The 13,730-nt window shown below is 45.5% G+C and overlaps 1 protein-coding gene across 1 annotated transcript in view; it reads left to right on the forward strand.

Moving 5' to 3' along the window:
• Positions 1-1,151: 1,151 nt before the first annotated feature.
• Positions 1,152-13,730, forward strand: part of RFX8 (regulatory factor X8) — a gene marked incomplete at its 5' end in the record, with an annotated part of 30,536 nt that continues 17,957 nt past the window's right edge. The window contains 6 exons of the mRNA XM_084508688.1: positions 1,152-1,201; positions 4,108-4,231; positions 6,901-6,962; positions 8,463-8,549; positions 11,593-11,658; positions 13,102-13,165. Of these exons, the coding sequence (XP_084364814.1) occupies positions 1,152-1,201; positions 4,108-4,231; positions 6,901-6,962; positions 8,463-8,549; positions 11,593-11,658; positions 13,102-13,165 (453 nt within the window). The remainder of the gene's footprint in view (positions 1,202-4,107; positions 4,232-6,900; positions 6,963-8,462; positions 8,550-11,592; positions 11,659-13,101; positions 13,166-13,730) is intronic.

Below are 13,730 nucleotides of genomic sequence, written 5' to 3' on the forward strand. Positions count from 1 at the left end.
ATAATTTATTTTTGTCAGCCACATGGTAGTAAAGCTCATTTTGCATAATGGATGCTTGCAATGGAAAAGTGCTTACAGGGTTTCAGTAGAGCAGACAGCCTTTTCATCTATCTATATCAAAGAGAAATTAAACAATGATGGGATCAGCCTTGTGTAAAACTCTGAAAATAATGTTTTAAATGCGTGCAAAACCTATTAAAGCAGAGCTTGTGTTATTCAAATGCGCTGCTGTGTAATTGTTCATTTATACCTCTCTCCAGCATGCTTGTGCCTCCTGATTTACATACAATTCATTCTCCTACCTGTAATTCCTATAAAACCCCTACGTGGCCATGCACGACTCAGTGCCAGGACCGGCTGCACTGTGGCAGCGTTGGCACCCAGGCTTCAGGTCACAGCGAGCAGCCCCAACCCAAACCTGGGCTTGTGCCCTGGTGTAACCTGGGTGTGGGAGTGAGGCCACTGTGAGCCCCTGCTCGAGAGGGATGGTACTCGGTGCCCTGATGTTGACTGTGGTAAGGTGGTGGGTATTGTTCTGCTGCTGGTGGGCACATAAAACAGAAAGGGAAAAAAAAAAAAAAAAAAAAAAAAAAAAAAAAAGAGAGAGAGAGAGATAAGAAATAAAATGAAGAAAAATAAGAAGAGAAAAAAGAAATAATAAAAGAGAAGAGAAGAATAGAAAGAAGGGAAGAAAGGAAGGAAAGAAGGAAGGAAGGAAGAGAAAGAAAGAAAGAAAAAGAAAAAGAAAGAAAGAAAAAGAAAAAGAAGAAGGAAAGAAGGAAAGGAAAGGAAGGAAGGAAGAAAGGAAGGAAGGAAGGAAGGGGAAAAATGAAAAGGGATAAAAGGAAAAAGAAAATAAAAAAGAAAAAAATGTAAAAGAAAAAAAAAAGGAAAAAGAAAAGACAAACGACAAAAGAAAGAAAAGAGAAAAGGGGAAAGGGAAAGGGAAAGGGAAAAGGACCCCACCCCCCCCCCTCCCCGCCCGGTCCCGAGGCGCCTCCGCCCCGCGCTCGGGACCCGTCCTGGAAGCGCCCCGCGGCGCGCGGCCACCGCCGGCCGGTACCGAACGGCCCCGGCACGGCCCGGTACAGCCCGGTACAGCCTGGCACGGCTCGGTACAGCCTGGTACAGCCCGGCACGGCTCGGCCGGGATGTCCGAGGGCAGCCCCACCTCCCTCCTGCACCTCTCCATCACCCGCTGGTGCGTGCCCCCCGCCCGCGCCGTGGGAAGGGCAGGGATGGGGCCGGGGGACGCCGGCACGGAGGGGGCCCGGCGATAACGCCCGCGATGGTTTTTGTAAGGCCGAAGGTGTCAGGACAGCAGGGAACTCGTCCTGAGAGCCTGTGTCCTGCCACGGTTCGCCTGGAGGGGGTTTGATGCAGGGGAATGGGGTCACTTGTCCCGCCCGTGCCGCCCCTTGGTGGGAGCATCCTCGGCAGGGCGATGCGGAGCCCCTGCTGCTCCCCGCGCTGTGTCCCCGGGGTGAGGGCAACGGCTGCGCCCAGCACTGCGGGAGGCTTGCTGCAGAGGGGTGAGGTTGTCACCTTGGTTTTTCTTGGGTTTGGTGAAAAGTGCCATCAGCCGTGTGGCAGAGAAAGAGAAAAAAGGGTTCCCGGCCTTCCTTCCCCATGCACGGTTGAATCCAGCCAGCAAAGAGTATTGAAACATTGGAACAGGCTGCCCAGGGAAGTGGTGGAGTCACCATCCCTGGAAGTCTTCAAAAGACGTTTAGATGTAGAGCTTAGGGATATGGTTTAGTGGGGACTGTTAGCGTTAGGTCAGAGGTTGGACTCGATGATCTTGAGGTCTCTTCCAACCTAGAAATTCTGTGATTTTGTGATTCCGTGAAACCGTGCGTGAAGCAACAGCAACACCTGTAAGAGAACCTGAACTCGACAGCACCTCAGTCTCAGTCCTTCTATCCCCCCTCTCTCAGCAAAATCTGAACATCAGGGTCATTCTGCCCATTCGCTGCGGTAGACACACCCCGACAAGGGGCATCCCACCAGGGCATCCCACAGCCTCAAGACACTGCATAAAACTGAATCATAAATGACCCTTTGAAAGATAAGCATTATTTATTTATTTTTTAATTCAACCGAAATCACCTTTCCAGGTTTTGAAATTTTTGAAGGTTTAGCCCTGTTTTGTGGTTGGTGCACTGAAAATAGCAGAAGATGCTTTTGCTGGAGAAGTGGTTTAATAGCAGACTTGCTACCCCACGTGATGGGCTGGCTACCAAAGCTGCACGTGTAACAGGTGGCAGATCCCAGAAAACCTGGAGAATTGAACACATAATGATCCTAATGGAAAGATAGAAATGAAAATGTGGATAGAAAGCAGTAGATAAACGGAGGAGGTTCTTCCCCATGTGATTCTTTAACTCTCCATTGTCCTCCCTTACCTCTCCCTTCCCTTTTGCTCTTGCTGATTTTCTTGCCAGTTTTGTTTTGATGCATGCCACAAACACCCAGGTTTTGAGAACTTTGGGTCTAGTGGGTAAGAAAACAAGCACAGCGCTCTTCTCTTTGTACACTTGTTTTCTGATATGCAGTGCTTTTTTATTATGTGTTCAATTTGGTGTTTGAAAAAGGCTTGCAGTTTAATAAATGAAAACATCAGAAATGAAATTCCCCAATATTTTGTCAGTAAATGGTTAAGTGCTGAAGCAAACCTATTGGCAGAAATCAGTAACTGAAGCATGAATTAATTTCTGCTGCACATCCAGCGACGCTTGTGGTGTTATATTAAGGATGAATTTGGACTTCGGTTTAATCTCCTCAGGGACTGCTCAATTATGAAGGGTTTTGAGATGGCTGTCCTAGACCAAACAAGTATTTCTGTCTGCTGGGAGGCAGCACTTAGTCAGGACTCTTACCTGGAATAAGTTTCATTCACCATTTGGCCCCACGGAGGGAAATGCCCCATAGGTGGGCTGCACGGTGATAATGTCCTTGCTCCCCATCATTGAGCGGCCTCTGTTCTAGCAAGCCTGTGCACTGAAGGCCTTGTCCATTATCTACCACCCATAAAGCTAATAGAGAAAGGCAAACACTGCAGAGCCTGGAATCAGGCTGTTAATGCTGTGGGCAACACCAAATTAAAGCCTGAACTGGTTATCTCAATGAGCAACTGGGAGAAGTCCGTGCTCTGAGCCGACCCGATGGTTGGTAAAGACACAATGAACAACTGGCACTGTGCTGCACCAGCGTTCGTCTGATAAAACAATTAAATATGCATAAATCATCGGGCAAAACAGAAGTGGAGTCACGGTGAGAAAACACGGCTATACGATCGGCGTGTCATGCTTTGAAAAGTAATCCCCTCTCTGCCTCTCTGCTCCAGCTTTGCCTCTGTATTTGCACTGGGGAAGCTATTACCTTCTGACATCAAAACCATTGCCACTATCTCATAACTAAGGGTCTTTATTCTGGTGAAGGTAATAACTTAGGGTCAGAAGTAACTAAGCTCACATCTTCTTTATCTCACTCATGCAAATAGTTGCGTTGACTTCACTATGACCACTCCGACAGGTAGGATGAGTGAGGGGTTTGGCCAAAGGGCAAGTACTTAAACACTGAGAACAGTTTAGGCACTGTCGGTCCTAATACATAGTAAATATAACTTAAGAATCTGTTCTGTTGTTAAACTTGTGCTAAAATCAGCGAGGTTGTATGAGAAAATACTTTGGTCCTTCATCATTTGTGCACTCTCCATCCCAAAACATCACCCTGGACATTTCAGAAGAAAAAAAGGCTCACAATATTGTCTTCGGTACAGCAGAGACCTTTGTAATTAGAAGATAAAAACTGTGTCCTATTAGAGAGTAGTTAATGTCCTGCATATTGGTTTTAACATTAGATTGGTACCACTAAGTTGTATTTCTTTATTAAAAACCATGAGATCCGGTTAATTTCTTAACAGAATCTCACATGAGTGCTCTTACATGTTGGGAAGAAAAAAAATAAAAAGGAAAGTAGAACTTTCCTTTTAGTAACTTCTATGGAGTTCACTCTAAACCTGATTAACTATTAAAATTTCGCATTAACAACCCTGTTTTCTAATTCTGACATAAACTGATTATTTTTTGTTTGTTTGTTTTAAAGGATAGCTGACAATTTCTATTTGTGTGAAGGATGCACGGTACCCCGCTGGCTACTGTACGAAATGTATATCGAAAACTGCAACCCAGGTGCCAAGGATCAAGTAAATTCAGCCACCTTTGGAAAGGTACCGAGTAGACAGGATATATAAGATAAGAAGCTGAGATACCCAAACAGAAAATTGGATAAGTTTGTATCAAATATACTCAGTGCATACCAAGAAAGATTAAATAATAGAGAAGGGTGCATATGTAATGTATTTTGCTGTAATAGGGTAATTCAGCCAAAGAGCTTGGAAAAGGTTGTATTTGAAGGCTTGTATATTGTCCTTCATACCCCTTTGGTTTATCTGGAGAGTTGCATCACTCTTTTATTTTCTGTGGCAGTTGCACAGAGATTTGTGTTGAGCTAGGAATGGCAGCTATGCTTGTGTCTTTGCTAATATATTTCTGGTAAGCTCTCCCAATATATTCCAGAAGGCTTTACCGGAGTAAACTGTGCCAGGTTAATAAACTAGTCCTGAGGAGCTGATTCTTCTGTCCTTAAAAGACCCCTTTGTTTGTTATGCTTTAGTGTTTAATTATACTTAGGGAGGTTTTACTCCAACCACACACACAAAGGTCTTTACAGAATCATCCAGGCAAACTAAATGCAGATGCAAAACCCAATCTCCTTTAAACAGTTACACTCTCCTAATAAGTGGAAGCTGATACAACCCACAGGGCAATCACCACTTAGAAACCCCAATTGCAGCAAACACTTACAGCTATTAAACTTTATTTAGCCAATTAAGGAAAACAGAATGGCTTGGGATTGTTTGCCGCTCAGAATTTTTGTTCAGAGTTTGTTATTTTTACTGCTAATATTCTCTCATTAGTGCCCATAGCAAGAGCTGCTAAGCATTGTTTTAGAAGAGAATGAAAATAATACAAGTAAAGGAGGTAGCAATCAATTTTGGAATCAACTGAAATCAATTGTGTGTGTGTGGATAACCTCATTTTAGGAATCATTTATCTCAATTCAGTTGAATATATATATATATTTTTTTAAATGGGTTAAAGTTAAGTCACTCTTACTTAGACTGGAGTGAATGATGCAGCGTGATGGATTTAGCACAGCTCAATGGATCACCACCCATCAGCCAAACCCATGGCAGAACTTGTCCATTTTGGTGGAGATGTTTGCCATGCAACCCATCACCATCTCTCGGTAGTCAATGGAGAGAAATAAATAGTTACACATGATTCCTCTCACCCTAAATGAGTCAGCTCAGGTGAACTGCACCTCAGAACCGCCTGTTTTTCTTTATTGACTATGGAGTCTGCAGTGACTAGCTCACACATCTCTACCTGGTAGCCCAATAGGTGAGATGAATCCCATCCTGTCTGTGCACTTTCAGGTGCGCCAGCATGATTGCCTTACCACCGGTAAGCTAAGCCTTCTTGTGGTTTAGGCTAATGCACTTTTCAGCTGGGACAGGCAAGGCTGAAGCATGAGTCTGGTCACGCAGAAGGGCTTAGCTGATGAGCCATAGCTGCTGGAGGTCGGTGCTCACAACTGTTTGCTCGCAGCCTTGGCCTACCCAGCTCCTTGCTGTGCAAGTGGGCAAGCTGGGGGGCAGCTCCCTGATGTCTTGAATTGGTTGGTGTGTCCTGCTATAGCGAGAGGTAGCAGCGAGGGGCTGAGGGGGGCAGGAACTGCAGCTCTGCGGGTTTCAGCCGAAGGTGCACATGTAACCAGTTACCAGAGGCTGGCTAGTGGGCTGAGCTATTAATAATTCACCAACCTGTAGCAACCTGACCACACCACATGACTGTGAGGATTTTAGCAATCAAGCCCCGTGTGAATCAAGCTGCGGTCATTTAAGATGGCATTAATTCAATCTGCTTGATTGCTCTGCCCAAATATATCCCTGTTTCCAGAAGAGCACTGCTAACACTGAGGCTGCAGGTTGGTGTGTATTGGGGAAGTCTGTCCTTGAGTGGGCCTTTGGGCCAACAAATTGCACTTTGCACAAAGTCCAGACATTGTGCTGCTGAGTGGAGGCTCCCCTTGCTCAACACCAGCATTGCACACTCGATCCTCTCTCTCTTCCTGCTGTATGGTTAGCTCCAGCCACCCCTGGCTACGCTCTGTCTTCACAGGATAGCTCATGCAGAATAATCATGGTGAAGTGGGTTATTGCCCCGACAGTATCTTATTATTCTGCAGGGCTTAACCTTGGCAGATGCTGCGTGACCTCAGCTCACATTTACCACGGGGGTGGTCAAAAGGTTGCTCTGCAGCTCGCTGATGCAGCCTCTCAAACCCAGATAAGTCAGACCCCAGCCTTGCACGAGCGAGTGGGCTGCGTGAGTAAACCCTGCCGGGATGAGTAAGGCTCGCAGGGCTGGCCGAGGACTGGAGAGTCACGGCACTTTCACAGGCCCCCAGCCAGACATGCTCTTGCAGATCGAGTTCCCCCGGTTGCTGCACCCACCCGGCTGTGGGTGGTCTCCCGCTGTGTGTGTTGGGTGTGCTTCAGTGCGAGCGAGGCAAAACAAGCTGGTCTAAAAAAAAAAAAAATAGAAATTCCTACCCGAGGGAGGTAATCCCTTAAATTACTTAGATTTCGATCCGCAAAAGCCTGATTGAGTTCAGTTCAGCAGTTACCATTTGAGAGGTATGTAAGGACAGGTATTAGCCTGCAAGTCATGGAAAGCAAAAGAAATGATTAAGGAGAAAAAAATGTAGTAGATACGCTTTTGTGCTTTAGAATGATTTTGCTAAGTAACTGTAATTTTCTCTTTTATTTAGCTTATTCGGTTAGTTTTCCCGGGTCTGGGGACAAGAAGGCTGGGCACAAGAGGCAGCGCCAGGTATTGGTTTAGCTTCCTTTGTTTAAAAAATGTTATGTGTAACTGCTCTAATAGATTTTTGTAATGGATGATTTTTCAGCTCCAGCACTAATACAGCAGCTGAATATTTGATTTCAAGTCCGTCCCAAATTGCAAAAACAGACCCAGAGAGATTCATGATGTCACCACATACATGAAGATGGAGTTAATTCCACAAAATCCACCACATCAGAGCAGCTCCACTAGCATATGAGTTGCAAATAACACTAGCTCTCAAAAAATCAGTGCTCGGAGTTGTCCTTGCTTTAACAGCTGGGCTCATGTGAGGCAGCTGCTGGACCTCACAGCCTTCCTCAGTGCTCCTGGGACACAGTGTCCGGGATGCTTGGGGCTGGGCGATGTGGAGCAGGCAGCAGTGGTGTATGTGCTTGCAGGCACAGAGTGCTCATCCTTGCACGTATCTGTGCCATGACCCGGAGGGTACTGGTGGTCAAAAGAACTGTTGTACACAGCATAAAACCAGATAAATCAGATCAGCCCAGATCTGATCTCCTCCTCCATCTCCCTTCCCTCACTTCCTCTAGAGCACAGGCAGGAGGACTGAGATCGATACACTTGCATTGATTCACTGTCCAAATATATAATCACACTCTGAACATCCAGACTGGAAAAGGCGCTGTTTTAAGGGCACTGAGACGCAGTAATTTCACAAGCCTTTGGAGCAGCTGTATCGCACTGGCTTGGCGAGTGACATGCCCTTGCTTGATCTGTGATTTTTCCCCACTAGTCTGGGCTTGCTATCAGCTTGATCCGGCGAGACCCAGCGTTTTGGGAGTGCCTCGCCACAGATGCTCCCGGGCTTCGCCTGGTGCGCGGTGGCCCTGGGCCTCCCACCGGCAGCAGGTCACCATCTGGTGGCTGCTGAGGGCCAGACACCTCCCTGGCCACCCTGCAGCGGGCGGTGATGCTGTCTGGAAAGGCTCCTGCAGAACCCACTGGTGGCACCTGGCTCCCACTGCTCACCAGGATGGGCATAAAACCATAGCAGGTCCTGCAGGTTTCTTGCTTTTAGCTTCCACCGATGGGCCAACCAGTCCGTAAGCTGGTGTAAAGCACTGCGCTGCAGCTGCACGCAAGCCTTCGGCTTCAGGGGGGGCATGGAAACTATCAGCTGAGACTCTGGACCTCAGCTTCTCCAGTTGTCCCACGCAAACTTGTTGCATCATGTGTGCTGGCTTACAGCTCTTCATTTAAAAGAAGATATTATTCTGGGAAAAAAAAAAAATGTTAAAAAATATTGTAAAGTCATTCTAGAAACATTTGTGCAAGTACCTTGCATCAGGGAAATAAATTTTAAGCAGAATTTTTAAAAACGCAGAATTTAAAAAATAAATGTAGCTTTTTTTACTTGCTCTTTTCTTGCTTAAATGTGCTTTCAGTGGAGGAATATGAATTCTTTGCTGACTCTCCTGAAAACCACAGGCTTGTCTGTTGATCAGTTTTTTTTTTTTTATCTTCTAGGTATCATTATGATGGAATAGCTATCAAGAAGAACTCTCCCTTTTATGCACGGTATTGCTTTCTTCTGTCCGAAAAAAAATATCTCAGGTTTGTTTTCTAAATGTTTTAATCATAAAATATCACCTGACAGTCTATATATCGTCTGCATTTAGAACTCTGTAAACCATCTGCTGAGCATTGTCAACAGTGTTATTATTTTTTCTTTCTCTTATACACTCTATAGAAGTGCTGTTCCAGTGAGTAATGTCCTTTCTAAGGAAAATCCATCTTGAATAAGTGTCCTGCCTTATTGGATTTCCTCAAATTGGATATTTTAGACATGTAGGTCTTAAAAACAGGAACACTCGACAAAACTAAAGGAGCATTATACATAGAGACTCTAAATGGGAGCTCAAATAAATGTACTGACAATTGCTTCTTGACATTGTAGCAACCTCCTTAGTAAACAGTAGGGTGAAGAGATATGTATTAAAGTATAAATGACTGCACTGTTTTGAAGAGTCCTACGTGCAATCATGTTATCTGGATTTTGCTCCTTGAAAAAATGAGGCATATTACTTTGAAAATGCTTCCCTCGTTTTGTTTTAAAATTTCAGATTTTAAAATCACCACTTGTAAGAGAACAGCAATGAGAAAATGTATAAGGCAGGAGTGGAAATTGATTGCAAAAATGGAAAATCTAGAAATAATTGATGAATGTAGGATACTGAGGCAAGCTAACTGTAGACTTGATCACATCCCAGTTGCAGGCAGGGCGAGGAAGGTCATGGTTGAGATAAACAAGCTACAGACTTGCATTTCTCCAAGAGAGAAAATAAAAAGAGGAGATGTGTGTATGAATGGATTCTGTACTTCGGTTTCCATTCTTTTAAATGGGGTTATAGCAGCTGTCTATAGCATGAGTGTTCTAGGGATACAAGAGAGGCTATTAAGCACCCAGATATTCTGGCTATTATGAAAGCTGTTTCCCTGTCTGTGGTATTTTATAGTATAGTTACTTAATTGAATACACACACTGCAAGAGAATGGAAAAATTATCCCTGTGGGTTTGCTGCCTGTCTTTGCTGGCTTTACAGTGGAGCCATGTTGCAGCAGTCCACAGAGTGACAACAGAGCAAGGATAAGGAAAGGGCAGGGCAAGGGATCAGGTTCTGTACATGATCAAGTGGCAATCAGTTGTCGAGTTCAAAGAAATTATTCATAGGCAACTCGAGGCTCGTTTCAAATGAGATCCTTGCTGAAGTGACATCCCTATCTATCAATGCACTCAATATTAAAATAAATTTTATTCAGAAAAAAATAATCTTTCTAGTTGCAATTCTCTTGAGAGTTGTAAGTCTCTTAACTATGAAAGTATTTTGTCTGATGCTTCCTTCATTTCAGCTGTTGTGTGAAGCCAGACAGCTGTAATTAGAGCAGCTTCCAATCTAAATACAGCCAGTGCCCCTGTCCAGAGCCAGCCTGAGCAACAGCAGCCCCTGGGCAGTCAGGTGCAACTACTACTTCTTAGGGTCTGTTAAAGGACAGCGGAAGAAAATAGAAATCAGTAAAAACAATCAAACAAACAAACGAACAACAGCAATAAAAGTCAACAACAACAACAAATCAAATGCAGCTGGAGAGGCATGAGCACCACTAATCCACCCCCCATACCCCCAAATAAAATAGGCCACATACAAAATAAGCAGCGGTCTTGGCCATCTAATTCAGTTTAATTCCATCAGGTTGTATATCCTTTGCAAATAAACAGGAATGCGTAAGAAAATACCTCATCTTTACTGTCTTCTCTGTAGGGGTCAATACTTTTAGAAACATGAATTAATTTTATGTCATCCAATATAATAAGTATTATATATTGGGGGTATTTAATCCATAAAGCTTCAATCTGTAAGAGCGTTTTGGTATGGAAATTTCCAGCTAATAGTGAAGAAGATTTTGAATACGCCATTGCAGTGCAGCCCAAATGCTGGTCCATGGACCAGACCCAACAAGTGGGATAGACCTTACTGGCTTGTTGCCATTCCCCTCTGGCAGAGATGGGGGTGTTTCTTTGAATAGTGAACAAGTCCCAAATGACTGCTGTCTCCTCCCATGCCTGAACCGAGGCCCACATGCAGGTGCTTCTCCTGTAGCATCTACCTGAGGGGAAGGTGGAGCCGAAAGCCCAGCTGAGAGACCCACGCATCCACCCAACCTCCAGGCTGTCAAAGAAAGGGCTGGTTTCTGAACTGTACTGAAAGCAGTGTTTCTTGACCCTATTGAGATCGTCACTTGCCAGGTTGCTGGTAGCAAGGAACTGGGCCTGTGAAGGGTCTGGCAGGTTGGGAGCTTTGCTTGTTGGTGTCACAGAAATGGCCATAAAATTAAAATAGCTTGCCTTTGCCTACAAAGAGGCATTTGCCTTTTGGTAGTCAGCGGGGCCTTGGATGTGTCAGGGTGCTGGCCTGGAATGAGCTCACACGAGAAGTGAAGAGGATACTCTTACAAAGCACCTGTGAGCTGCTCTGCTTTGAAATCTAGAGGGTTTTTGAGGATATGTATACTGTAACTCTGATGATGATGTGGAAGTAGTGTAAACAAGCAAAGCTGTAACCAAAGGGGTCTCCAAATACATTATAGGAATTTAACAATTTACATTACACTAGGGTGTCTTTGGAATGGGAACTTTGAGAATGAGGCCTCCCTAAAATGGCAGCTGCTGTGGCAGATCAAGGAGGCTTGGAGTATGGCAATACTGTATGAATGCCAGCAAATTTTGGCTTCGTGAGAGTTACTTTATGATCTAGTAATAGGGAAGGCTTAGGCCTCTGACTTTCTAGTAGGGCAAACTTGTAATTGTCCTATAAAAAAATCGCATGTGACTCTAGGAAATTATCCTTTCTAATCTCAGAGTAATCCAGAAGTCACATTCACCATACTCCCTCCTTTCATTTTTCCTTTGTCCCTCCTGCTCTCCTGTTAGTCTTCATGTCATCCCTACCTCTGCGTCTCCCACTTCAGCTCTAGCTCCCCCTTCCCAGCACCATCCCAGCCTCATCGGGAGACACAGTTGAACCCCTGTGGCTCTGCTGTATCACGTTGCAATCTCTTTTCACCCACTTTCCATGCTGTGTGCCCTGTCTCTGCCCAGGCACCGCTCTCCAGGGGAGGTGATGGCCGCTTCTGCATGGCAGCTGAGCACCCCGACGGGCAGCGGGTGAGTCCAAAGCCCCTCTGCTAGCAGCGGGATCACGCCTGTGCTCGCCTTAGCTAGCAAGGGTGGGACAAGAGCTGGCAGATAGGGCTCCCAAGGGATCTGTGGGGTGTGGGAGGGAGAAGGCTACCACCCAACATCCTCCCCACACATGGGGAGAAGGGAGCTGGGCGGCCCGCTGAGGGAGAGCGGCACTGAGAGGTGTTGCCATAGCAGCAGAAGGGCCGCCTGCTCGGGGAGAGCAGGGACTGGAAAACGTTTGTTAATTTTGTTCCACAGGCTTTAGCAACCCGCAAGGACGAGCCATTTGGTGGAAGTACTGTGAAACATACTCATTTAACCATTCTTATGTTTATGGGGACCAAACACATGCAGTAGTGACGTGCCTGGCCTTTGGCAGGCAGAGAGCAAGGTGGCAAGGGTCAGCCCCGTGGACAGCAGAGCATGAGGGGGCACGTTCAGTGCCTTGAGTTCGCACATGGATAAGCTGGCATTTCTGTCTTCTGCCCCTTTAGGACACGCAGCTGTACCCTGGTTTGTCAGGTCTCACAGCAGTGAAAGCCCACGGTCAGCAGCACGCAGGCTGCATCCTGTCAGAGGGCCTGGGTGCTGGCAGTCACTGAGGGCTGCACGCTTCCTGCAAAGCCCCGACTGCCACCCTTCAAAACAGGGGAGGCCATGAGGGCCCTGGTGCTCAAAATGTCCTCAGAGGCTTCGAGCAGGTGTCAGCAGAGCGGGGCAGCTGGGGGGATCCAGTTCTTGCAGCACGTCCCTTTTCTTAGCAGCATTGCCCCTCTCTCCTGCAGGACCAGCCTCGGCAAAGCAGGCATGGGGAGAGGGAGGGAGGGGATGGTAAAGCAGGAAAGCAGCCCACTGCCCCCCAGCCTGGGTTTTTCAGCCCAAAGCCAGTTGTCAGCCCTATGCAGAGCCATGGGAGTGCTGATGGTGTGGAGCACCACGGAAGACTTGCAAAGTACATGAGGGACTGTCAGGAAAAAAAAAAGTCATCTAAACCGATAAAGGGAGCAGAAAATGGGGCCATTGTGAAATCAAAGCACACAGATGATTATGCTTTCATTGTTTGCTTGTCTATGATTTTTATTATTCCAAATGAACTGCAACTACAACTACAAAATCATGTATAATGTACAGGAAGTTGGAAGATATTTGGAAGATATTGCTCTGTTAAATGGCTAATACCTTGCTGTCTGTGTAAAGAATAGCTCGGTTTTATCTTAAAATGAAGAAATTAGTCTTCAGATTCATTAGAAAATCCTGGGGCTGCTGAATGACAGGAAAGAGAAGGTTTGTTTTCACAAACACACTGCTGTCTACTTCATCCTAGTGCTCTCTATCTATCCACTTGGTGATCATTTTTTTAGCTGAATGCAGAAAAAAATTGGTGTGCTTTTTTAAATGGGTTTCATGTTGTATGTTTCACCACAGTGGAGATGCCTGCAGTTCGGCAGATGCAGCTGGTTACAAGAGCAATGGCCAAAAAATAGGAACAGTGAGTTTTAGATAAATTAGACTTAGAATAAAATGGTTTTCTGTCTATTTAGTTAGAACTGCTATATAAAATGTTCTAATGAAATGCAATTAACCCATCATAATCCATGAAATAATTTTTGTCTGCATAACCTCACTAGATGCTTACTCCCCCTTCTCTTGTTTCACCTGGCAGCTAAGTATTTTTATTGTCTAAATGTTAGCTCAGATAATTTTATCTATACTGAGAGTGGAAACTGTGGCTGACTGCCCAGGTTTTGAACACTGGGGGAGTTGGTGGGGCACAGCCTTCCTTTTCTGAAACCCACTGTTATAGCCCCTCATGCTGCTGAGACAGTGTCCCTTCAATCACCATGAGTTTACCGTCACAAGGGGTCTTTAAAATACTGTGATTAAGAAAAAGGAACAGCATCCCTGCTCACCAAAAGGGGCTGATGCTCGGCTAACCCCTGGCAGTTCTCAAATATGTGCGGGGTAATGAATTGGCGTGACACTGGGGTTGCTGGAAGTCAGCCTACAGAGCAGGAGCAGCAGAATTATGGGGACCAAAGTGAGGAAAATGAGAG

This window comes from Aythya ferina (genome assembly GCF_964211825.1).
Source record: "Aythya ferina genome assembly, chromosome: 1".
Classification (NCBI taxonomy): domain Eukaryota; kingdom Metazoa; phylum Chordata; class Aves; order Anseriformes; family Anatidae; genus Aythya; species Aythya ferina.